The sequence below is a fragment of the Mauremys reevesii genome, linkage group 2 (assembly GCF_016161935.1).
Source record: "Mauremys reevesii isolate NIE-2019 linkage group 2, ASM1616193v1, whole genome shotgun sequence".
In the NCBI taxonomy this organism is placed as follows: Eukaryota; Metazoa; Chordata; order Testudines; family Geoemydidae; genus Mauremys; species Mauremys reevesii.
In genome coordinates this window covers 265779610-265803515 of record NC_052624.1, presented here as the reverse complement: position 1 = coordinate 265803515, position 23906 = coordinate 265779610, and the positions used below count along the sequence as shown (strand labels likewise).

At 41.4% G+C, this 23906-nt stretch overlaps 1 protein-coding gene across 8 annotated transcripts in view; it reads left to right on the top strand.

Annotated features, from left to right (window-relative positions):
• The window catches only part of ATAD2 (ATPase family AAA domain containing 2), an 80627-nt gene that overhangs the window by 40898 nt on the left and 15823 nt on the right, over window positions 1-23906 (top strand). For 4 of the 8 annotated variants that reach the window (XM_039521250.1, XM_039521251.1, XM_039521246.1 and 1 more), the window contains exons 17-25: window positions 4668-4794; window positions 6203-6389; window positions 9045-9230; window positions 11086-11221; window positions 11356-11552; window positions 15767-15926; window positions 16276-16398; window positions 16485-16637; window positions 18303-18737. In XM_039521250.1, the coding sequence (XP_039377184.1) occupies window positions 4668-4794; window positions 6203-6389; window positions 9045-9230; window positions 11086-11221; window positions 11356-11552; window positions 15767-15926; window positions 16276-16398; window positions 16485-16637; window positions 18303-18737 (1704 nt within the window). The remainder of the gene's footprint in view (window positions 1-4667; window positions 4795-6202; window positions 6390-9044; window positions 9231-11085; window positions 11222-11355; window positions 11553-15766; window positions 15927-16275; window positions 16399-16484; window positions 16638-18302; window positions 18738-23906) is intronic. The other 4 variants (XM_039521248.1, XM_039521247.1, XM_039521249.1 and 1 more) reach the window with 3 other exon arrangements.

The window sequence follows — 23906 nt, the reverse complement described above, 5'->3', positions numbered from 1 at the left end:
TCATGCAAGTATGAGACACTAGCTTCTTCACTATGACATTGGAGATGTTGATGGAGTCATTGATTTCTGTACTGGACAGATGCAATACCATGAAGTCACTTCTTCTTTCCAGTGATATTTTTAATTGATTCCTCTGCATACATATCAAACATGAGGTGGACTTCTTCACAGTCCAGTATTTTCTCTTTAGCCACTGAATGAAGTGTTCCCACCCAGTCTGTCTCTTTTCACCCTCTCCTCCCACAACCCCATGTATCCTACATTGTCCATTCCTCCCATGTCCTGTGCCTCCTGACTGGCCCCATGGGCAAGATGCTATGAGGAACGCAGCCTCTTCTCTTCCCTATCCTCAGCTGGGGCTGCTCCTGCCTTTTTCTAGCGCCACAGCAACTCCTGGTGGGCAAAAGATGTAACTGTAGCACTTCTCCAGCAGGACGTATTTTGTGGGGGGGAATTCTGCATGGGACATGAATTCTGTGTGTGTGCAGTGGCTCAGAATTTCTCCAGGAGTAGCAGTTGTATTTGTTCATGCATTGCATCTGCATAAGGAATGTTAACTGAACGAGTGATCAGTGGGGCTAGCAGGATCATTGGCAGGATACATACATGGTCATTTGCTATGGCACCTCATGCATTGCTGAGTTAAAAGCTGACCATGGTGGAATATACCTTTCTCCTGAAATAATGTAGTATGGTATGGCCTGGGTGTCCGGAACATTTGAGGGTACATCTTCTATCTCTTCAGCTGAAGCCATACTTAGTAATTTTTTTTCCTCCTGGAGTGCATCCCATTTCTACACAATAACAAAGTTTTATTGTGAATGTTAGCAGGATGCACTCCCACTAACATTCACAATAACTTTGGGAAGGTTAACAAGGTTAGTGAATGTAGAAAGCTCTACTGTAGTTGATTTTAGCTACTGCTTCATTGAAAACTGGACTTCTTGGCTTCAGAATTATTGGACCTTGATAGGAAAGTGAGTCAGTCAAGGAACGGTTCTTTGCTGGTTCAGAGAGAAATTGAGGGACTGATCCCCAATAATATGCTCTTGATTGCAGACCATAACAGTAGCATGAAGGGTACCTTTGCTATCTGCTGTATCTTCTACAAGGAAGTCTAGGTAATCTGCAAGACAGAATATAAAACTACCCTTGATGAGGTCTAGAGGGATGTACAACCCTTCATTGAATTCCATATGGCAATGGAATTGTAGTCTCCAGACAGAGTACTTTGGGTCCTCCACAGACTACAGCAATGCTGTGCATAAACTGCAGAAGGAATTTATTATAGGTTTTGGAATTAATTGTTAAACCAATGGCAACTTGTGGTTGTAGATTATTCATGTACCTCCAATGTGTGTGTTTGTGTATGTGTTGGAAACCTGTCTTGTTTTTACTTAAGCACTTGTGCATTAGTCTTTGTGATAAAATGAAACCCTTGTACTCCACATTGCTACCACTTTCCCATCCATTAGAACCTCTGAAATACAACTTATAAACTCCGAGTTGCACAGTTCGCAGTAATAAAATCAGTATTTTTCTGTTGCTTTTACTTTTTGATGCAACACATTAGGTATGGTCTTGATGTAGCATTCAATGTGATATGCAGTGTCATATTTATGGATGTCTTTGGGTCAATGCACATGCTTAACAATACTTTCTGTGGAATGTTCTCACTTGAGTCACTGCTTCATACAATTTCTTACTGTCTCACATGTTGAAACTATGCTTAATGGATGCCTTTGGGCTTCGAGCTTACTGCAGAACAAGCAGGTTTTCTTCTCAAAACACACAGAAATGGAGTCTTGCCCACAGCTGGTACTTGCCCTGGCATGATGTTCAGTTGTACTTCCTTTACAACCTTGCCAAATTCAGCTTATGGGTGCACTTTTTATAGCATGTAAGGTGCCATGAGCATTGTGTTTTAATCAGGTCCCCTCTGGTGGTATTCTCCAAAGAATCAGCTACCAGTCAGTATTCTTTATCTCCCTGTTGATGCCTGAAAATGATAAAGACCAAAGCAAAAACAAGGGTTTTGTTATAAATTCTTTGGGATTGTAATTAATTGTTATGTAACTATGTGCATACCATTTGTGCGTGGATTCCAGTAATTTCTGGCTGGATGCTGATGTCTTAACCAGTGTCGCATCACAACTCTTGACCTAATAAAGATCATAAGCAATACCACTGAATCACTTCTTTTTTTGTCCTTGATGGCAAATCACCTTGAAATATGGCTGTCGATTAATTGCCGTCAATTTACGTGATTAACTCAAAAAATTAATCATGATTAATTGCAGTTTTAATCACACTGTTAAGTTTCAATTGGCATTCTATTATTTATTAAGTATTTTTGGATGGTTTTTCTTTTTCAAATATATTGATTTTAGTTACAACACAGAATACAAAGTGTACACTGTTCACTTTATATTTTTCATTACAAATATCTGCACCGTGAAATTGATAAAGGAAATAGTATTTTTCAGTTCACCTCATACAAGTACTGTAGTGCAATCTCTTTATGGTGAAAATACAACTTACAGACGTAGAAGTTTGTTTGTTACACAACTGCACTCAAACAAAACCATGCACAACTTTAGAGCCTACAAGTCCGCTCATTCCTACTTCTTGTTCAGCCAATCAGTAAGACACACAACTTTGTTTATATTTACGGGAGATAATGCTGCCCACTTCTTATCTACAATGTTACCAGTAAGTGAGAATAGGCGTTCGCATGGGACTTTCGTAATCGGCATTGCAAGGTATTTATGTGCCAGATATGCTAAATACTTGTATGCCCCTTCATGCTTCAGCCACCATTCCAGAGGACATGCTTCCATGCTGATAATGATCGTTTAAAAAAAAAAAAAAGCGTTAATTACATTTGTGACTGAACTCCTTGGGGGAGAACTGTACGTCTCCAGCTCTGTTTTACCCGCATTCTGCCATCTATTTCATATTCTAGTAGTCTCAGATGATGACTCAGCACCTGTTGTTGATTTTAAGAACACTTTCACTGCAGTGTTCTTGCACTTTCATTGCAGTGTTCACTGCAAATGATGAAAATGACAAAAAGCCAAGAAAGTACCAATGTGAGACTTCTAAAGATAGCTACATCACTTGACCCAAGGTTTAACAATCTGAAGTGCCTTCCAACATCTAAGAGGGACGAGATGTGGAGCATGCTTTTAGAAGTCTTTAAAGAGCAACACTCCGTGGAAACTACAGAACCTGAACCACCAAAAAAGAAAATCAGCCTTCTGCTGGTGGCATCTGACTCAAATGATGAAAATGAACATGCATCAGTCTGCACTGGTTTGGATTGCTATCGAGCAGAACCTGTCATTGGCATGAACGCATGTCCTCTAGAATGGTGGATGAAGCAAGAAGGGACATATGAATCTTTTTAGAGTATCTGGCACGTAAATAGCTTGCGACGCTGGCTACAACAGTGCCATGCGAACACCTGTTCTCACTTTCAGGTGACATTGTGACATGAAGCAGGCAGCATGCTCTCCTGCAAATGTAAATGAACTTGTCTGAGTGATTGGCTGAACAAGAAATAGGACTGAGTGGACCTGTAGGCGCTAAAGTTTTACATTGTTTTATTTTTGAATGCAGCTATTTTTGTACATAATTCTGCATTTTGTAAATTCAACTTTCATGATAAAGAAATTGCACTACAGTACTTGTATTAGGTGAATTGAAAAATACTGTTTTTATAGTGCAAATATTTGTAATAAAAATAAATATGAAGTGAGCACTGTTACAATTTGTATTGTGTTGTAACTGAAATCAATATATTTGAAAATGTAGAAAACATCCAAAAATATTTAAATAGAATACTATTATTAACAGCGTGATGAATTGCGATTAAGTTTTTTAATCGTTTGTCTGCCCTACTTGAAGCACTCTTTCCATTTATAGTAATCTGTAACACTAAAAAAAATAATCAGGTATGTTTTGAGCATTAGCTGATAACACAGTACTGTCAGGCAAGGGCCACATTTTAACTTTGTGAAGGCTACATGTTTGACAGGCTTGTAAGAATAAAATATATATGGCAATATACCTATCTCATAGAACTGGAAGGGACCCTGAAAGGTCATCAAGTCCAGCCCCCTGCCTTCACTAGCAGGACTAAGTACTGATTTTGCCCCGGATCCCTAGGTGGCTCCCTCAGGGATTGAACTCCCAACCCTGGGTTTAGCAGGCCAATGCTCAAACCACTGAGCTAGCCCTTTTAAAATGTTGATTTTTATTTTTTTATTTTTACCATTTTCTTGAATATATATCTATACAGTTCTAGGTTTGTCATGTTTGGTACCATTGTGTTTATGTAGAAAGGGCTTTCGCATGATACCAAACTCGACCCATTACCACCAACCAAAGGACCTGGAGCTGTAAGCTGGGCCATGCTGCAGAGGGCGACACCATTGAAATTGTTTCTGTAGATTTTTACTAATGAAATGACACCTCACTTTCTTTCTATCATTAACTTGCCCACAGAATTACACGTGCTACCAGACTAATGGCTGTTCCTCTAAAATGCCTTTGTATTGAATAAACCACCACAGACTATCATATTGAATTGTAAATGAAACTTTTTTCTTTGCAAGTGGGTGATACAAAGTTCCCAGGAGAGTTAACGAATTTTTGTTTTTCAGATGTTGCAAGTCATATTTTAGAAAGTGACTTAATGTATAGTGATGAGGAAGTGCCTTCAGTGTTGGAAAATCCACTTTCCCAGAAAACACCTAATAAGCAGAAAGCAAATGTCCTTAATTTTAACAGGTACTTGTCTCTTTGATCTTCAAATTGATTTAGGCTGCTGAATCCTTTGGTGCAAGGGAGATGTTCTGGGTTTTGTTTCCTTTTTTGGGAGGGGGAAGGGTTTTGCTTTCTCGCACCAGTCTTTGCCAGAAATAAACATAGAAACAAGCGGATAAAAGTGTTTTAAAGTATCTGATTAGAACTGACCAAATTTAGGGGAAAAAGCCCCTAATCCTTCAAGGAGAGTCTCAAGCTTGGGGCACAGAGATTTGGAGATTCATCCCACTCACCCTTTAGAGCACCTTACAGGATTGAGATCTAAAGTTTGGCCGGTCTCTGAATCACATTGGTAGTTTTCTTTTAGACATTTTTGATGCCTTTATACTTTTAGTTTCCAAGTTTATATATTTGAACATAGTTACAATGGAATACAAGTAACAGATTGTTGTTCTCCCCCCACCCCCGCCCCTTCTGTTATGTAATTTGCTACTTGATTTGACAACGGCTAGGCTAATCTTTTTTTTAAATTATAATAAATTTTACTGATTTATTATGAGAATCATCAAAAACTTGTTTGAAAAGTCATATTTTTGTGGCGTCTTAGTTTGGGTGGGACTACCAGTTATTGCAGTGAGAGATACTGCCAAATTCCTTTTACTGTGGTGGTGGTGGAGATGTTCTAATTTACAGAACTTAAAGATGTACACCTATTTCATGTCAGATTCTAACCATTAAGTGCATTGTAATAGTATGGTTGCAAAGACCGGTACTACAGTGGGGGTCTGTCTTCACTACCGGCCGGACTGGCGGGCAGCAATTGATCTAGTGGGTATCGATTTATTGCATCTAGTTTGAACGCAATAAGTCGATCCCCGAGCGCTCTCCCGTCGACTCCTGTACTCCAGCTTGGCGAGAGGCACAGGCAGAGTTGACGGGGGAGCGGCAGCAGTCGACTTACCGTAGTGAAGACCCAACGGTAAGTAGATCTAAGTACGTCAACTTCAGCTACGTTATTCATGTAGCTGAAGTTGCGTAACTTAGATCGATTTCTCTCCCCACCCCCATGTAGACCTGACGTTATTAGATTAACGACCAAACTATGGGGAAAGACTGAACAATTAGAATGAATGAAATAAAAACAAATCTGTGATAGAAGTAATGTAAGTATATGTATTTACTGTATTCCATAACCTAGACTACTGCAGCTTTACTGTTTGTTTGTTTTTTCTGGTATATCTGATGCCTTGTGTAAGAAAAGCAGAATTCTTGACAGTACAGATTTATTTATTTGTTTGTATTCTAAAATTATGGTAGTCTCTCTCTCTCTCTCTCTACTCTAACACCTATGCTTTCATACATTGATGGAAATATTTTTGTTTTGTGTTTTTTAATTGTTTAAAACTTCCTGATTTCACAATTCTTGTTTTAGAAGTGCTTATCGTCAGCCAACATCTTACAGACCAAGGCTCTTGATAGTTGGAGAGCCCGGGTTTGGACAGGGCTCTCATTTGGCACCAGCAGTAATACATGCTTTGGAAAAGTTCACGGTGTACACATTGGATCTCTCGGTTCTGTTTGGAATCAGTACTACATCACCTGAAGAAACATGTGCACAGGTATAATACATTTTTTTTTTTAAATCTGGTAGGAATAATAAATTCTATTTTCCAGAGTGGTTTTGGAGCTTACCTGGCAAAGTGAAAAAGATTCTTGATCTGGTCTGTGCAGAAGGGGTCTTGCCTACACAGTTGACACTACCTTTCATTTTAGATTACTTGCTCCACTTGAAATAAGTCCAAGCATTGTCATCTATTAGGGTTCATCTGGCAGCAGTTTCAGCTTTCCATCCATGGGTAAAATGGCCATTCTGTTTTCTCAAACTCTGTAGTCATTTCCTTAAGGGCCTGGAGATTGCACCCCCCAGGTACAGCAGCCACTCCCTCCCTGGTACCTCAGATTGGTGTTGGCAAGGCTAAAAGGTCTTCCATTTAAACCACTGACATGTTCTCTGCTCTAACTATCCTGGAAAGTGGCCTTCCTGGTGGCTATTACTTCTGCTAGAAGGATCTCAGAGATCCAAGCCCTTATGTCGGAAGCACCTTATACAGTCTGCTTCAAGAACAAGGTTCGGATGTGGCCACAATTGGCCTTCCTTCCAAAAGTAGTCTCGTAACTTCATAGTAACCAGACTATCTTCCTACCTGTTTTCTATCTGAAGCCACATGCCAACAGATAGGAACAGAAACTCCACTCACTGGATGTCAGATATGCACTAGCCTTCTACATAGAAAGGGACTAAGTCATTTTGGAAGTCTACTCAGCTTTTTGTAGCCTTTTCAGACAAAATGAAAGGCCTTTCAGTCTCGGCTTAGAGAATTTCTTCGTGGATCACTTCCTGTATCTGCACATGCTATGACCTGGTGAAGGTCCCTGCTCCTCCTGCCCTGGCGGCGATTCCACAAGGTCTCAAGTATCTCCAATAGCATTTGTAGTTCAGGTTCCTATACAGGACATTTGTAGAGCAAAAACATGGTTGTCAGTCCACACCTTTGCATCTCATTACGCTATCAACCAGCTGGTGAGAGATGACATGGGTTTCGACCGAGCAGTATTACAATCAGCATGCCAATGAACTCTGAACCCTCCACCTGCACAGCTTCTTGGGAGTCACCTACTTTGGAATGGACATGCACAAGCATGTGAAGAAAAAACGGTTACTAACCTTCCATAACTGTTCGTCGAGATGTGTTGCTCATGACCATTCCAAAAGCCCCTCCCTCCACCCCTCTATTGGAGTTAACCAACAAGAAGGAAGTGAGGGGGATGAGGGTTGGTGGGACCCTTTATACTAGTGCTGTGAGTATGCAACCCCAGGAGGCTCCAGAGCCAACCTGACAGATATCACTGAGGGGAAAACTTTCTGGCCAGCGGTGCTTGGGGCAAGCACACATCTACTTTGGAATGAACATGAGAAATACATCTTGAAGAATGGTAGTTACGGAAGGTTAGTAACAGGGTTTCCTTTTCTGTTTTCCTTTATTTTTTTTAAACCATTCAGCAATTTTCTATCTTTTAATATCATAGTTCAGTACATATGTAACATCCTAAATTATTCGTTAACATAACCTTTATTTAGCTTATGAGAGTTAGGAAAGTTATGGAAAACTCCATGCCCTACCTAATGTCAGCATGTTCTTATCTTTTCCAAATGTGGGTTTTCAGGGGACTTTTTGCTTAAAATTTAGCAAGTCTTGTCAGCAATTTCACCTGTTGCATTTTAAGGGGCTTATTCAGGTAGGACTGTGTTTAGCTGTTCCCCAACCATTCTATTAGTATAGTTATAAAATTGCCCCTTTCAGAAATCTGAAACCATGATTTTTGCTGACTGAATCTGTGGTTATGTCTGTTTTTCACTTAAGTGGCCCCATCAGAGTAATATCAGAGTGCCTTGTAATCTTTAATCTACTTCTGTAGGGAAGCACTGTTACCTTCATTTCACAGATGGGGACTTGAGACCTAGAGAGACTAGTTACTTGCCCAGGGTCACGCAGGATGTTTGTGGCAGACCGGGGAATTGAACCTAGGTATTCCATGGACCAAGCCAGCCCTCTAACTACTGGGCTGGACATCCATCTTCCCTGTCTGATCTCTGGCAGCATAGGTTCTCATCTTAAAATGATTCATCTTTTCTTGCTCCCAGTTTTTCATCTTTCCAGAAGGAAGGTAGGAGACAGTTTTTCCAAAATACACATTGATCTTTCATTAGAATCCATGCTGTCAGGCTAACAATGATTATCCTCATCCCATCAAAAATTAATTCTTTCCCCCATACCACTTTCTTGGTGTCTCCACTGGTAAACAGTGCACAATAAGAAGGTAATTAAAATCCCAGAGCAAAGTGTTGTTAAAATTCCTTGACCTACATCAATGCACGTTTTCTTAATGTTTCTACCTCTCTCTGGAAGAGTTATGCCTACAGTAATATTCAAATAGGCTTCAATCCTGGTTGGTTGGTTTTTCTTCTACTCTAGGCAAGACATTATTAATTGTAATAAAATTATACAAAATCACCTGTAATTTATGACTGGGTTTGTTTCATAGTCGACGCAAGGTAGAAGCTTGCCTCAGTATTAAGAATTGTTCTTTCCCAGTTGTTGCTTGCTTAGTATATCAACTGCGAAATAGGAGTGACTAGTTGATCTTTAATTATTTATTAGTGACCTAGTAACGTGTTTCTCAGTATTCCCAAATCAATACTTTTCTTTTACTAGTTAATCCATGAAGCCAAAAGAACAGCACCAAGTATATTATACATTCCACATGTCCACTTATGGTGGGAGACTGTTGGATTCACTTTGAAAGCTACATTTACAACATTATTACAGAATATTCCATCATTTGCTCCAGTTCTGCTGCTTGCAACATCAGATGTACATCATGCAGCCCTACCAGAAGAGGTACTGTTTGCCAGTGCATTTAATATAATCCTCATCTCTTCAATTCAAATAACTTTTTTTAATATTAATCTAGATCTGGTGGTTTATGAACCTGTCAAGATTGTGATCTTTTGAGCAAACATAGCAAGAAGCAAATACAAATATCCTTGCTTACGGTAGATTTCATTTGTAGAAAAATACTGTTTCACAGTAGATGTCAGGAGAGAAATTATGTAAGGGAACTTAAGTGTTTACACGTCAAAAAAAATTTATTCAGTAATTGCAGGACTCGTATATAAACAATATGATTATGCAGCCACATGTTTGTTCTCCAGAATCAGTGTTTTAAAAAGCTGAGAAGAAAAACTCCTGAATGCTAACAAATGTAATGACTGAGCCTGTAGATACTCTGAAACAGTATCTCTCAGAGAAGTAAAGTCCTTCCATTCAACACAATGTAGTGTTAACACTGAAGTCTGACAGTTTTAAAATATTAGTATAAACTGTTCCGATACTGGTTTTACTAGAATCATCATACTAATGTGCTTATCCATTGCTCTTGGGTGTGGTGTAATGGTATATATTGGACAAAGTGAATTGGGAAGCTAATTGCTGTTTGGGATTAGTGAGGAGGCAAAGATCACTTTTTCAGACATTCGCTAAACTTAAAAGTTGCATTTGCTCCTACTCAAAGGAGATGCAGCCCCTTCCCAGTACTAAAAGACCCAAATGTCTTCTGGATAACAAAATTCCAAGTAGCCTACCAAATCTTGAATACCAAACAGGGTACAGTGGCTTAAGTCAAGAAGTTTTAAATCATGTGTAGTTTTTCTGTCATTGATTTAAATCTTGTTGAGGTTTTGTGAAAACTAATTTGAAAATTTGTGCTATTGCAACTTTAAAATTTTGAAGGAACGGAATTAGAAATGCTGCTTTTGTTTTAATGCCCCTACTGGTAGGGTATCCTACTTGAATTTTATAAAACTGCTGTTACAGGAGAGACAACCAAAATATTGAAAATTAAGGCCCTGACCCTGACAACACTCAGACAGGTATGGAACATTACTCCATATAAACAACCGTATCCACTTCCACTACTTATGTGCTTAAAGTTAAGCATGTGTATATGTGTTGTCAATATCATGGCCAAAAATAGTATTACTTATTACAGCAAACCCTGATGGAAGACTACAGCCTTGTTGAAATATTTCAGCTTTCTTGATTTGTAGAAGGTGGTGTTGGTTGCAAATATAGTACAGGCCATTTGCTTATCAATGTTGTCTTTTTGAGTTTGTGGTGATCTCACAGATAATGAGGCCCTGGATTTGTCTTTCAGTGAAAATGTTTACTACTTTAGTAGAAGAAATACCTTTATGTAGAATCTGAATTTCTACAAATTAGAAAACTAAAGAAACAAGTACAAAATGTCCACATTAGCAATTTAAGACTGACATGGAGAAAAAGTAAAAATTAGTAACCTGTAATTAAAAATATCTAATTTTATGATTTAAAAAAATATATACAACTTAACTGGGGGTTCTGCACTAAGGTAGGTTTTTTTGTTTTGTTTGTTTAGCTGTCAGTGTAGTGTAGTCTGCAGTTCAGTGACGCACTTTAATACAACAGTCTTCAATCTGGGGCCAAGTGAAAAGAATTTTTCATATTCCACATGTGGCTGCTTCCACAAAGGCCTAATTTTAAGTCATTAAGGGAATCTAGCCTTCTAGAGCCAAGAAACTAATTCTTTTATCACTGATGCTTCTGTATTGTGCTCTTCAGTTTCTCCTTCAATTTAGTATAAAAATGCACTTTTTTGTGATATCACAGGAATCCTGTGACTTGTCTTTTATAAATAACCTTTTTTTCCCCCTCTTAGGTGCAGGAATTATTTGTTGATGATTATGGAGAAGTTTTCAATGTCCAGTTGCCTAACAATGAAGAAAGAAGGAAATTTTTTGAAGATTTAATTCTGAATCAAGCGGCTAAGCCTCCTGTATCAAAAAAGAAAGCAGGTTAGGATGTGCTACAAACATCATTTTACCAGCTGTGTTCTACCTCACTAAAATAAATATTGGAATGTTGTAGAATGCATTGATTGAAAAACTAAACCCTGTAAATTGGCTTAAATCCTCTGTTTTGACTTAAGTTTTGCAGGCATTAGAAGTCCTTCCAGTAGCACCACCGCCTGAGCCACGACAGTTGACAGTAGAGGAGGTGAAACGGCTTGAGGAGCAAGAGGAGGATACATTACGTGAACTTAGGATTTTCTTGAGGAATGTTACGCACCGACTTGCCATTGACAAACGTTTCAGAGCATTTACAAAACCCGTTGACCTAGATGAGGTAAAGTTAAGGTTGAGCTAAACATTTAGCATTCAGTAAAAATGAACCCTTGTGGGTTTTTTTGTTTGTTTGTTTTTTTGTGTTTTTGTTTTTTTGTTTGTTTGTTTTTGTTTTTGAAACTCCAACTGGTTGCCACCACAGTTTGATCAGCAGAAAGGTTTTGGTATAGGCATGCATATAACAGCAGTAAAAAGAATATAGCTTTTATTCAGAGGAGAGTTGTTAATACTGTTTTCAATTAAAAAGAAAACTCAAAGCTTTCCTCACTGTTAGTAGGCCATCAGTCATTTCTGTGGGAATAAGAGTGGAACCAGCAGTCAACAGAAGTGTTAAGACTACATTATCTGTTTTAGCATGTTCAAAGTTCAGCAGCAAGTGCGGTGTTTTCAAATGGCAACCGTGATTTTTAAGGAGTGAATAGAGTCCAAATAGTAACTTTATGATACTAGGGGCAAACATTGCATTCTTCAAAGTCATATGTGGTTCTAATGTATCCAGATCTTTGGTAAAGAAAGATAGCACAATATTACATAAGAGAACAGTGGACACAGAATTCCAGAGTTGCTTTGGACCAAAATTCAGCAGGTGGTAAATGGCAAGTTTGTGGCTATTTTGTGTCACTGAGGAAACAAGTTGATCTCATTACCTTTATTGCTGGAAGATCGACTACAAATGGCTTAGCACTCTTCAGACATGTACATCCTTCAGGGAGAGAGGAGCATAGTTTAAGGGCTACTGAACACCATGAAGAACATCAGTAATGCTCCCACTGTAATGGAGGAAGTAGGAGAGAAAGGAAAGCTACTTCTTGGAGATCAGAAAATGTAGGGGGAAAATGAGAATTGCTAAAAGCCAAACAGAGTTGGACCTTGCAAAGGAAATTAAAACCTATAGTGTAAGATTCTTATATATAAAAAGAAAACAAGGAAGAAGTAGTGTAACTGCTATGCATGGAGGGGGTAGAGATTAAAGATAACCTCTGCATGGCTCAACAGCTAAACAAATATTTGGCTTCAGTTTTTAATAAGAATAATGCATGTGGACCGTGGCAGGGTGGCTAATGGGACTGAGGATATGGAGGTAGAAATCACCATATCTGAAGTGGAAGTCAAGCTCAATCAGCTTAATGGGACCAAATTGGGTGGCCCAGATAATCTGCATCCAAGAATATTAAAAGAACTGGCACACGAAATTGCAAGCCTAGTAGCAAGGATTTTTAATGAGTCTGTAAACTCGAGAGTTGTACCCTATAACTGGAGAATTGCAAATATAGTACCTACATTTAAGAAAGGAAGGGGGGGGGGTTTATATGGGAAACTACAGGCTCATTAGTTTGACCTGAGTTGTATGCAAGGTCTTGGAACAAATTTTGAAAGAGAAAGTAGCTAAGAACATAGAAGTAGATGGTAACTAGGATAAAATACAACATGGTTTTACAAAAGGTAGGTCATGCCAGACCACCTGATATTTCTTAGGCCACGTTTACACTTACCTGCTGGGTCGACGCGGCGAGTTCGACTGCTCGGAGTTCGAACTATCGCGTCTGATCTAGACGCGATAGTTCGAACCCCGGAAGCGCTAGTTCGAACTCCGGTACTCCACCGCGGCAGGAGGAGTTGCCGGAGTCGACCTTGGAGCTGCGGAGTTCGCTTCCGCAGCGTCTGGACGGGTAAGTAAGTCGAACTAGGGTAGTTCGAATTCAGCTACGTTATTCACGTAGCTGAATTCGCGTACCCTAGTTCGACCCCCGACCTTAGTGTAGACCAGGGCTTAGATTCTCTTCTCAATTTTCTAGACAAGGAAAATGCAATAGATCTAATCTATCAAATACTGAAATCCAGGTACAATTCCTACCCCCGGGGGAATTCTGTGCACAATATTTTAAAATGTTGCATGTTTATTTGTCAAAATAACACTATAATCACACTAGTTTCAATTACTAGTTGTAATTTATTTCAAAAATACCTATCAGCAGTTATGCCTGTAACAATACCGAGACAAATTCCCCCAGGAATAGAGAGTTAAGGAAACCCCTACGACAACCTAGTTCCTGTTTCTCTGCCCCCTCCCTCTCAGAGCCCAGCATGGGGGACAGACACCCACACCCCCTGGCCCCCAGAGCCCAGCTGTGGGGTGCCCCCCAGCCCAGACACCTGCACGGTCCACCCCCCAGAGCCAATTCCCCCCCCCCCCCCGCCCCAGCCCAGACACTTGCAAACCAATGCCCCCTGCCCTCCCACCTTCCTCCCCACCCCCAAGCTCAGGATCCAGAAGGAGAAACAGCCTGATGCTGGGTCCCAGGCTTGTAGGGAGCTTGCTGCATGCTGCCCCCTTCCTTAAGGGTGTGCTGGGGTACTACAGCTGCAGGCAGCCCTGCAGGTACCGCCCCCTGCCCCCAGCAGTGTGGTCTATTCATGAGCTGAGCTCTGCCTTGTCCAGTGTCCCCTAGTGGCAGCCAGCAGCTCTGCAGACCATTTCTGTGGGAGGAAAAGGAAATTCTGCACAGAATATTAATTAATTTCCCCCAAATCTGCATTGCACAATAGCGCAGAATTCCCCCATGAGTATGTTCCAGGTGGGATATGCACTTCGAGACTCAACAAGGATTTGTACTATAAGCTGGGGATGTATCCGTTGGAAGCGACAGAGGAGAAAGACATGGGTGTATTAGTCGATTACAGACTATGAGCCTCCAGTGTGATGCAGCTGTGAAAAGGGCTGATGGAATCCTAGGATGCATCAGATGAGATATTTCCAGTAGAGATAAGGAAGTGTTATTACCCTTCTACAAGGCACTGGTGATACCTCATCTGGAATACTGTGTGCAGCTCTGGTCTCCTATGTTTAAAAAAGATTAATTCAAACTTCAAACAGGTTCAGAAAAGGGCTACTAGGTTGATCAGAGGAATAGAGAACCTACCTTATAAGAGGACAAATGAAGGCTGAGCGGGGAGATGTGGTTGCTGTCTATAAATACATGAGATGGATAAATACTAGAGGAAGAGAAGTTATTTAAGTTAAGGGCCAATGTTGGCACAAGAGCAAATGGATATAAACTGGCCATCAATAAGTTTTAAGCTTGAAACTAGATAAAGATTTCTAACTATCAGAAGAGTGAAGTTCTGAAACAGCCTTCCAAGGGGAGTATTGGGAGCAAAAAAACAACTTGTTTCAAGACCGCTTGATGAGTTTATGGAGGGGATAGGCTATCTGCTACTGTAGGCATCTCATCATACTATGTGTGACTGCTGTTAGCAGATATCCCCAACTGCTGGAGATGGGACACTAGATGGGGATGGCTCTGAGTTAGTACAGAGTATTCTTTCCCAGGTGTATGGTAGGTCCTGCCCATATGCTCAGAGTCTAACTGATCACCATATTTGGGGTCAGGAATGAATTTCCCCCTAGGTCAGATTGGCAGAGACCCTGGGGGATTTTACCTTCCTCTGCATGTGAGGCCTCGGTCATTTGCTGGCTTAAACTAGAGTAAAATGTCGATTCTCAGTAACTTGAAATCTTCAAATAAAGATTGAGGACTTCAGTAACTTAACCAGAGGTTATGAGTCCTCTATTACAAGAGTGGGTGGGTAAGGTTTTGTGCAGGAGGTCCGCCTAAAGGATCATTATGGTCCTTTCTGGCCTTAGAGTCTATGAGAGAAGCTGAGGGGAATCTCATTGCTGAGCTAGGTATTACAATATCTAGTTTCCCTCGAGAGTGATGAAGGTAATTGGTTTAGTTGTGTGTTTTGTTTTTTTTTTCACTTTTATGAAATGATGGGAGCCACTTGCAACTCTTGACAGAAGAAAATTGAACTTAGAAATATAGTTAGAGGGAGAGAAGGGTTAAAACTTTGAATGTCTGATAAAAATCTGTCAGATCAAGTATACTGCATCTCAATTAGATGACAACTATAGGTTTAGAAATAAGTAACAATGAAACCATTACAATACAACAAGAATATATGGCAAAATAACACCAGATTTAATCTTCAGTGCAAATAAGAACTTGGAAACTGTATATAACATGATATCAAAACTTCCATTTTCAAGAAACCTCATAGCAAATCTGAATAACTTCTGCAGACAAACAGCATATATACTCAGCATTGTTTGGAGCAACTCATTTAACTGAGGGTGTATGATCCTTAATTTGTCAGCTGCGAAGAAAGTTTAATTACAAAACTTTTGAACACATTTTTATATTTCATTTGTAGGTACCCGATTATGTCACAGTTATCAAACAGCCAATGGATCTTTCAACAGTTATCTGTAAAATTGACCTGCATCAATATCTGACTGCAAGAGACTATCTGAGAGATATTGATCTAATCTGTAGCAATGCTTTAGAGTACAATCCAGATAGAGACCCAGGAGGTGAGGATTCATTTTATTCCATTACTGTAAACAACCTTTAAAAATGTATAGGGTAACAATACTGTAGCTTTAATATTGTGGATTAAATAACTTAAATGTCCACTAGGGAACATTGCTGACTAGATTTTAAGTATTGTTGTGTTAAACTTTGTGCCTGAAGCATTTTCTTCTGGTTTAATTTTTGCTATCCTTTCTACGTTGCCCTATTACATAATATGTTATGCTAAAATTATAAACTGAAACAATCTTTTCAAAACACAAATGTAATTAATAGTGAAGAGTTGAACTTTTGTCTGTGATGAAAGCAAATAACGTTGGAAAGTATTTAGTTCTGTCCATTAACTTTCAGATCGTCTCATCAGACATAGAGCCTGTACTCTGAGAGATACAGCATATGCAATAGTTAAGGAAGAAATGGATGAAGACTTTGAACAACTGTGTGAAGAAATTCAGGAGTCTCGCAAGAAAAGAGGTGTGTGCTTAATGCCAGAGATAATAAAGTTTGTCTAAATATCTGTATCAAGAAAGAGACAATCCTTTACTGTTTTTCATTTCAAGGTTGCAGCTCTTCAAAATATGCTCCATCTTACTATTATGTGATGCCAAAGCAAAGCTCCATATCTGAATGTAAGAAATTGGGTCTTGAGTGTAGTGAAAAAATGAAGATACCTGCTATGCCTCTGGATTCCAGCTCACCTTTCCTTTCTAATGGCAAGTAGTCTCTTAATAAGACTCTTTTTCACAATTTGACCAAACATGTCCATACTTAAAACAAGATTTTCCATTTTAACAGTTTCTGAAGACTTCTCAAATCTTTCTTTCAGTTGGAGACAGCCTTAATCCTTTTCTTCCCTGCCATGACCTTTCTCTCCTCTCCTCCCCCAAGCCTCCCCCAAATATGAGCCATAATATTCCCTGTAAGGCAAGTCTCCGCTTCTTACTGTAACTCCAAACAAGAACAACTAAACAGCTGCAAAATAAGCAAATGAATGTGGGAGCATAAGCTGTAGATGTCTGAAGGGAAAACAGTTTCATGTTCACCACCTTTTCCCTACACTGTGAAAAGGACTTGAAGTACAAATAAGGTTAGCTTCCAGTTCAGTTTAGGTCTAAACCAGATTAGACGATATATTGTGAAATCCTGGGCTCACTGAAGTCCAATGGCAAAACTCCCATTCATTTAACTGGGACCAGGATTTCACCTATGTTCTTTGGTATTGCACTCAATCAAGACAAAGGGTCCTTCCATTATGGAAGACATAAGCAAACTCCATTCCATGCAAGATAAGTAGCAAGATAAGGGTAGAGTTTCATATACAATCTGGAAAGTGTCCAGTAGGACGACTCCTGAACCTTGTACAGTTGCAGTCACTTCTTCAAATCAGTCCATAAAACCACCTACTCCATGATATGTTCTGATTTTGGTTGTCTTGTTAACGATCTATCTACATCTGCGGTTACCTGAATAGTGGTCTCAATTTTTTGTCTTGACAGTGGCATAAACTGTTTGTGCCAGAGAATGGGTCTTATTCAGTGTTTTTGTAAAGTGCTTATTTTGTTTGTCACTACATATAATTTAATAACATAAGAATTCTCCCCCCATAATTTTAAGTTGATAACTTTTGTGAATGCTATTGCATAATTAACTTTTTTAACGCTTTTAAATCTAATAGCAAACCTGTGACTTGTCAAGACCGGTCTAGCATTAAAATACTTACATTCTTCTTTTGAGTAGTGTCCCTATGGGTGCTCCACTGTAGGTGTGGCAGCACCTTCTGTGCCTGGGATTGGAGATTGTTGATAGCAGTACCCATATGATGCACTGTCGTCCTCTTCTCCTTATTGGACGCCACTCTGAAGCCCCAGTCCCAGTCACCTACAGTGGAACACGCATAGGGACATTACTTGAAGAATAAGAGAAGGTTACCCACCCTGTGTAGTAGCTGAAGTTCTTCAAGATGTGTGTGTCCCTATGGGTGCTCCACTACCTGCCTTCCTCCCCTCTGCTTTAGAGCTCAAAGGTAAGTTTACTGTGGTAGAGAAGGAACAGAGGGCAATTGGACTGCACAGTGCTATATATAGATACCATCCACTGCACGAGATGGGGAGGAGCACTTGCACAGCCCAATGGGCATTGCTACCGAAGATCTCCAATCCCAGGCACAGAGGAAACTGATGCACCTTCAGTAGAGCGCTCATAGGGGGAGACATCTCGAAGAACCTCAGTTACTGAGCATGGTGAGTAACCTTCTCTTTCTTTGGTCATTTTTCTTGCTCATCAAGTAAGAAAGACTTGGGATGTAGATATCAATTTTAAAAACTGATTTTGACAGATTTTGGGGTTACTCTTTTTGTGTGTGTAACTCTTTTTTGTAGCTTTATCAAAGAAAAAACCTCGCAGAAAGAATAGGTGGTCCTTGGGTAGTATAAAAAAGAGGAGGAAGATTTTTCAGTTCAATAAAGAGAACAAAATTCCAGAGGAAGAGCAAGATGAAATTGAGAGTGATGGAGAAGTGTTGCTGGAAAATCATGACTCCAGTGTGGATCAGACTGAAGCTGAGGTCACACGTGATTCTTCAGTGGAGGAAGAGGAAACTGCTCTTCAGGAACGGCAGACAAATGGTTGTGAAAACAAATCTGAGGCAGAAGGTAGGAAAGAGAGAGCCATCTGTGACCATGCTAAGCATGGATCTGAAAAGGAAACCAATAAGACTCCTGTACTTTTAGAACTAAGAAGGGAAAGTGAAAGATGTAATGGAGAAATTCCCAATTCTCAAATAATGGAAAACTCTGAAGAGAGAGATTGCAATGGTAAGTGAACAGTCACAGAATCTAGAGATGAAAAGACCTAATAGCTCATTGATCCCCTCTTCTTATTAATGAAATATTGTTTCCTATTGTACACTTATTAATTTTAAACTTCTCAATTTCATCCTTTATTTTATATTTCTATTATTCTAAATGCTTCTCCATTCTTAATGTTGATATCCTTCAAATATTTTTATAAATGTTCCAACCAGGCCAATCTCTTGTCATCACTTAGCCAACTATGGGCATGGCTACACTTGCAGATGTAGAGTGCTTTGAGTTAAACCGGCCTTCGTAGAGCACAGTAGGGAAAGTGCTGTAGTCTGTCCACACTGACAGCTGCCAGCGCACTGGCATGGCCACATTAGCAGCTCTTGCAATGGCCAGAGAGAGCAGTGAATTGTGGTAGCTATACCAGCATGCAAGTGACTACAACGTGCTTTTCAAGTGGGGTGGGGTGGAGTGTGACAGGGAGTGTGTTGTGTGTATGTGGGGAGGAGAGAGTGGGTTTTGGGGGGCTGAGAGCATGTCAGCATACTGTCTCGTGAGTTCAGACAGCAGCAGATCTCCCCCTTCCCCCTCTCGTGTGTGTGTGTGTCTCTCTCTCTCTCTCTCTCTCTCTCACACACACACACACACACACACACACACACACACACACACACACACACACACACACACACACACACCATTCCACAGTAATGGTTGCTTTGTCTCGTCAAACAGAGCTTTCAAAACAATTAAGAGTGGCCACTTGACTTAAGGGGATTATGGGATGTTTCCAGAGGCTGATCAGAGCGTAGTAATGCAACACCTCATTCACACTAACGCTGGGGTGCTCCAGCAGGGGCGCATCAAACGTTATTCTACTCACCGAGGTGGCGTACCAGGAGCGCTCTATTCATGAGCGCTCTATGTGCCTTGCCAGTGTGGACGGGTAGTGAGCTAGTGTGCTCAGGGCTCCTTTAATGCACTGTAAGTGACAAGTGTAGCCAACCCCTCAGTTTAACGTTGTTTAACTTTCCAGTCTTTCCTCTTAAATCAGTCCTTCTAGCTGTACCTAATCATCTGTTGCTCTTCATTCAGTTCCTTTTACTATATTAGTATTTTCCTGATGATAAGGTGCCCAGAATTAAATCAGATATCCCAGGTGGAGTTGTACCAGAGATGGGACTGTTATCTTTCTGTCCTGTGATGTGATGCCTTTGTATTCTTTTCACACTTGCCTTACCTTTCTTATGCTGCCATATCACTCTGCAAACTCCTATCTAATTTGCCATCCGCTCTTACCCTGCCTCTTCTGACATGTCTAATTTGCCTCTTTGAGGCGTCCAGTTTAATTTTTTCTTCTATTGCTGCAGCTTAATTTTTTACTGTCAGATTAGCATCTTCAGATGTATTTGTGTGTGTTTCTTCAAGTTGAAATCTCACTGTTTTCCTATCCACTTTTTATTAATTTCTCCTAGATTCCTTTATCTTTATTGGCCTTCAAAAATGTTTGCATCTCTTCCCAAATTAATATATTTTATTTTATTAATAACCTGTTTATCCTCCTTCCTAGATCCTTTTTCAGTTATCTTTTTAGAAACATTTCTGTCATCCTGATAACTGGTCATTTGTAATAGCCCTTTGTGTGTAGTCCTTTTACCAGATTCCAATTTATCCAGTATTGCTCATGTCCAGGCAAGTGGTGGTATTGAGAGAGTTTTGAGTGATTTCAATGAAATGCTTAATTAAAATCCACATACGTTACTTCCTCCCTCATTTTTCTTATATATCCAGCACCAACATCTTTTATAAAATTTGATAAGAACTGCATGCTGAACCTGTCATAAGTATCCTTTGGAAGTACAGTGTTCCAAATGATAGTTCCAAGGGCACTAATTTTTAGGAAGAAGCGGGGGACTGAGTTTTTCCCTCTTTCTCTTTCTTGTCCATAACTGATTGCTATATCCCAGGTGTCTGACTGGACAAAATCCGGAGTATAAGTGTGAAGTGACTGAGCTGCTAACAAAAATATGCAGAGTGTCTCTCACACTCACACCCACCAAACAGCTACTGCACTAGCAAACTGAATGGTAGCAAATGTTGTCTATATTGAAGAGGCACAAGCAGTGATCTGGGGAATTCAGACCAGTAAAGTCTTAGATCTATAGGTGGTATATTGATTGAAAAAATAATTTGAAAAAAAGTGTCAATAAAGTAGTGGATAAAGTGAAACCAGTTGACGTTTTTTGATTTTTCAAAGGCTGTTGACAAGGTACCACACAAGTCTACTGAAGAAATTAAATAGTGAGTGGGTTGAGGGAAAGTATGGTCATAGATCAAAAACTGCTTAAGAGACCAGAAACAAAGACTAGGATTAAAGGGTCAGATTTCATCCATGGTGAAAGGTTAACTGCAGGGTGCATCCTGGTTCCATACTAGGTCCCATATTATATACTATATTTATTTATTAATGTTTGTGTGCAGTGAGGTAGCAAAACTTGCACATAAGACAAGTTATTTAGGTTAGTCAAGTTGAGAATAGATTATGAGGAACTTCAGAGGGGCTTTATCAAGCTAGGAGAGTAGACAACAAGATGGCAAACAAAATTCTTCATTCTTCAAGTGATTGTTCATGTCTGTTCCAAGCAGGGGTGTGTGCGCTGCATGCATGCCAGCTGGAAGATTTTTTTCCCTTAGCAGCATCCGTAGGGTTAGCCTGGGCGCCCCCTGAAGTCGTACCTTCATGGCGCCCAGTATAAGCTCTGCCGACCCTCCATCCCCCTCAGTTCCTTCTTTCCGCTGGTGATGGCTATCTAGAACATCGCTCACTCCTGTAGCAAGCACTTTAGTAGTGTCTTATAGCATACCGTGTAAATAGTTTTCTTAGTTAATAGTTATTTCTTCAATAGAAGTAGTTAGTTTTGTGGGGGTTCCCTCTCCCCCCTGACCATGTTTTTCCTCTTCTGCGGTATACCAAGGTCTCCAGGGTTCAAGTTCCATGAGGACTGAGGCAAGTTTATGCCGAAGAGTGACCCTCACTCTTCCTGTCTGTGGTGCCTCGGAGAGAGTCACCAGAAAGAAAAGTGCCAAATCTGTAAGGGTTTCCATCCCAGAACCCTCAAAGACCGGCAACAGAGACTTAAACTTCTGTTAATGGAGGCAGTGCTACGGCCACACTCCAACCCAGGACCAGCCGAACCGGTGCTCAGTATTTCATCAGTGCACGGTGCTCTGGCGCCGACGGTGTGCAAACCTGCACCAACCAAGGATTCTAAGGATCCTCAGCACCGCTATGGCTCGGGCCATAAGAAGCCAGCCTCGGCTCGGCACTGATCTCAATCCCCGGTGCCGTTAAACAAGAAGCAGCAGAAGAGGGGTTGGGGCCCTCTGTCAAAACCCCAGGGGTCAGCACCGTCCATGAGTGACTCAAGACAGACTGCCTCTTCCCTGGAGCCTTCCAGGGTATCACTGACTCCTGCCCCGGCTGGGGTCCAGTCGAGTCAGAACCCTCCTTGGTCCCCAGATCTCCAAGGCAACAACCTGCAGCTACCATCGCCGCTAGAGGTGTTCGAGGCTGCCAGGGACCTGATGTGCCTTCCGGTGCCATCCTCCCCTCAGAGGAGGGATAAGTCGCTGGTGACCGCACACACCCCCTTTCACTCTAGGGGCAAACGGGCGATGATGTCCTGCCGTCCTCCATCCCCAGCATGGCTTGCACAGACAGAGGAACTGCACTGATTCCCGGATGCTTGGCACCGCTCACTGGTGACCCAGGGTACTGCTCCTCCATGGTCCTCCTATTCAGAGACCTCAGAGTCAGAGTCAGACTCTTATCACTCCAGCAGATCAAGGAGCAGGAGGTCCAGGTCATGCTGGAGCCACCAACCCTACTCAGCACCGTGGCCACAGTAGTGGCAACCATCCTCCCAATGGCCTTTTTGGACACCCTGGGCATACAGCCAGAGTCAGGTCCAAGATCCCAGTCAGCATCAGTGTCTTTGGTGTCCTTTTTCCCCGCAAGCACCACCGATACCACCGTCAACTGAAGTGACAGCCCCACTGTTACAACCAGTTCTGGCACCAACCCTCCAGTCAACGGCACTACCGAGGGCTCCAGCTCCGGCACTGACGAGCTTGGAGCTGCCAGACCTAGCAACCCCAGTACTGGCTGTGGTACCGAGTCTCCCACCAGCAGCACCGCAGCCTCTCGAATACTGTGTCCAAGGGACCCAAAGGGTGCTGAGGTTAGTGAGCAAGGTCCACTGCCAGTCTTCTCCTCGTCCTCACCGGATGAAATGGTCATGGAGATATGTGGCCCCAGCTCTCAAGGACAATTGAGTCCTCCAGGAGCTTCTGCGACAGGCTGCCCAAAGCCTGGGGATACAAGCAGAGGAGATGGCAGAGGAGTCAAACCCTGTTGTGGACATCCTCGCTCCCTTGGATCCATTGAGGGTTGCCCTGCCACTGATAAAAACAGTAGTGGACACAACAAAATCTCTGGCAGACTCCCTCTTCTCTGGCCCCTAAGGCCAAGAGAACCAAACAGCGCTATTTTGTACCATCTAAAGGGTATGGACATCTATATATCCACCCTCCCCCAGACTCTTTGGTGGTCGATGCGGCCAATCAGAGGGCGTGCCAGAGTTTCCAAGGCTCTACTCCAAAAATTAGGGAGGTGAAAAGACTGGACCTGTTTGGCAGGAAGGCCTATTTGTCAAGGGGCCTGCAATTCCGCATAGCTAACCAGCAGGCCATTGTAAGCAGATATGGGCACAATACCTGCTCTGCGATGGCCAAGTTTGCAGAGCTCCTGCCACAAGACTGACTCTCGTGTGGAGTTCTCCACACTGGGGGAGGAAGGGAAGTTGGTCTCCCGGGCCTCCCTGCAAGTGGCTTTAGATGTGGTGGACGCAGCCTCCCACACTGTGGCTACGGGGGTGGTGATGAGACAGGGTTCCTGGCTGCTGGTCTCTGGGCTGCCACACGAGGTCCAACGGACTATACAGGACCTCCCCTTTAAGGGCTTGTCCCTCTTCTCTGAAAAAACTGATAAGAGACTTCACAGTTTGAAGGACTCTAGGGCCATCTGCACTCTCTGGGGCTTCACGCACTGGCTACCCAGGGCAAGCATTTTTCGCCCTCAGCCTGCCCCATGAGCCTGCCGGCTGCAGAACCACCAGGACA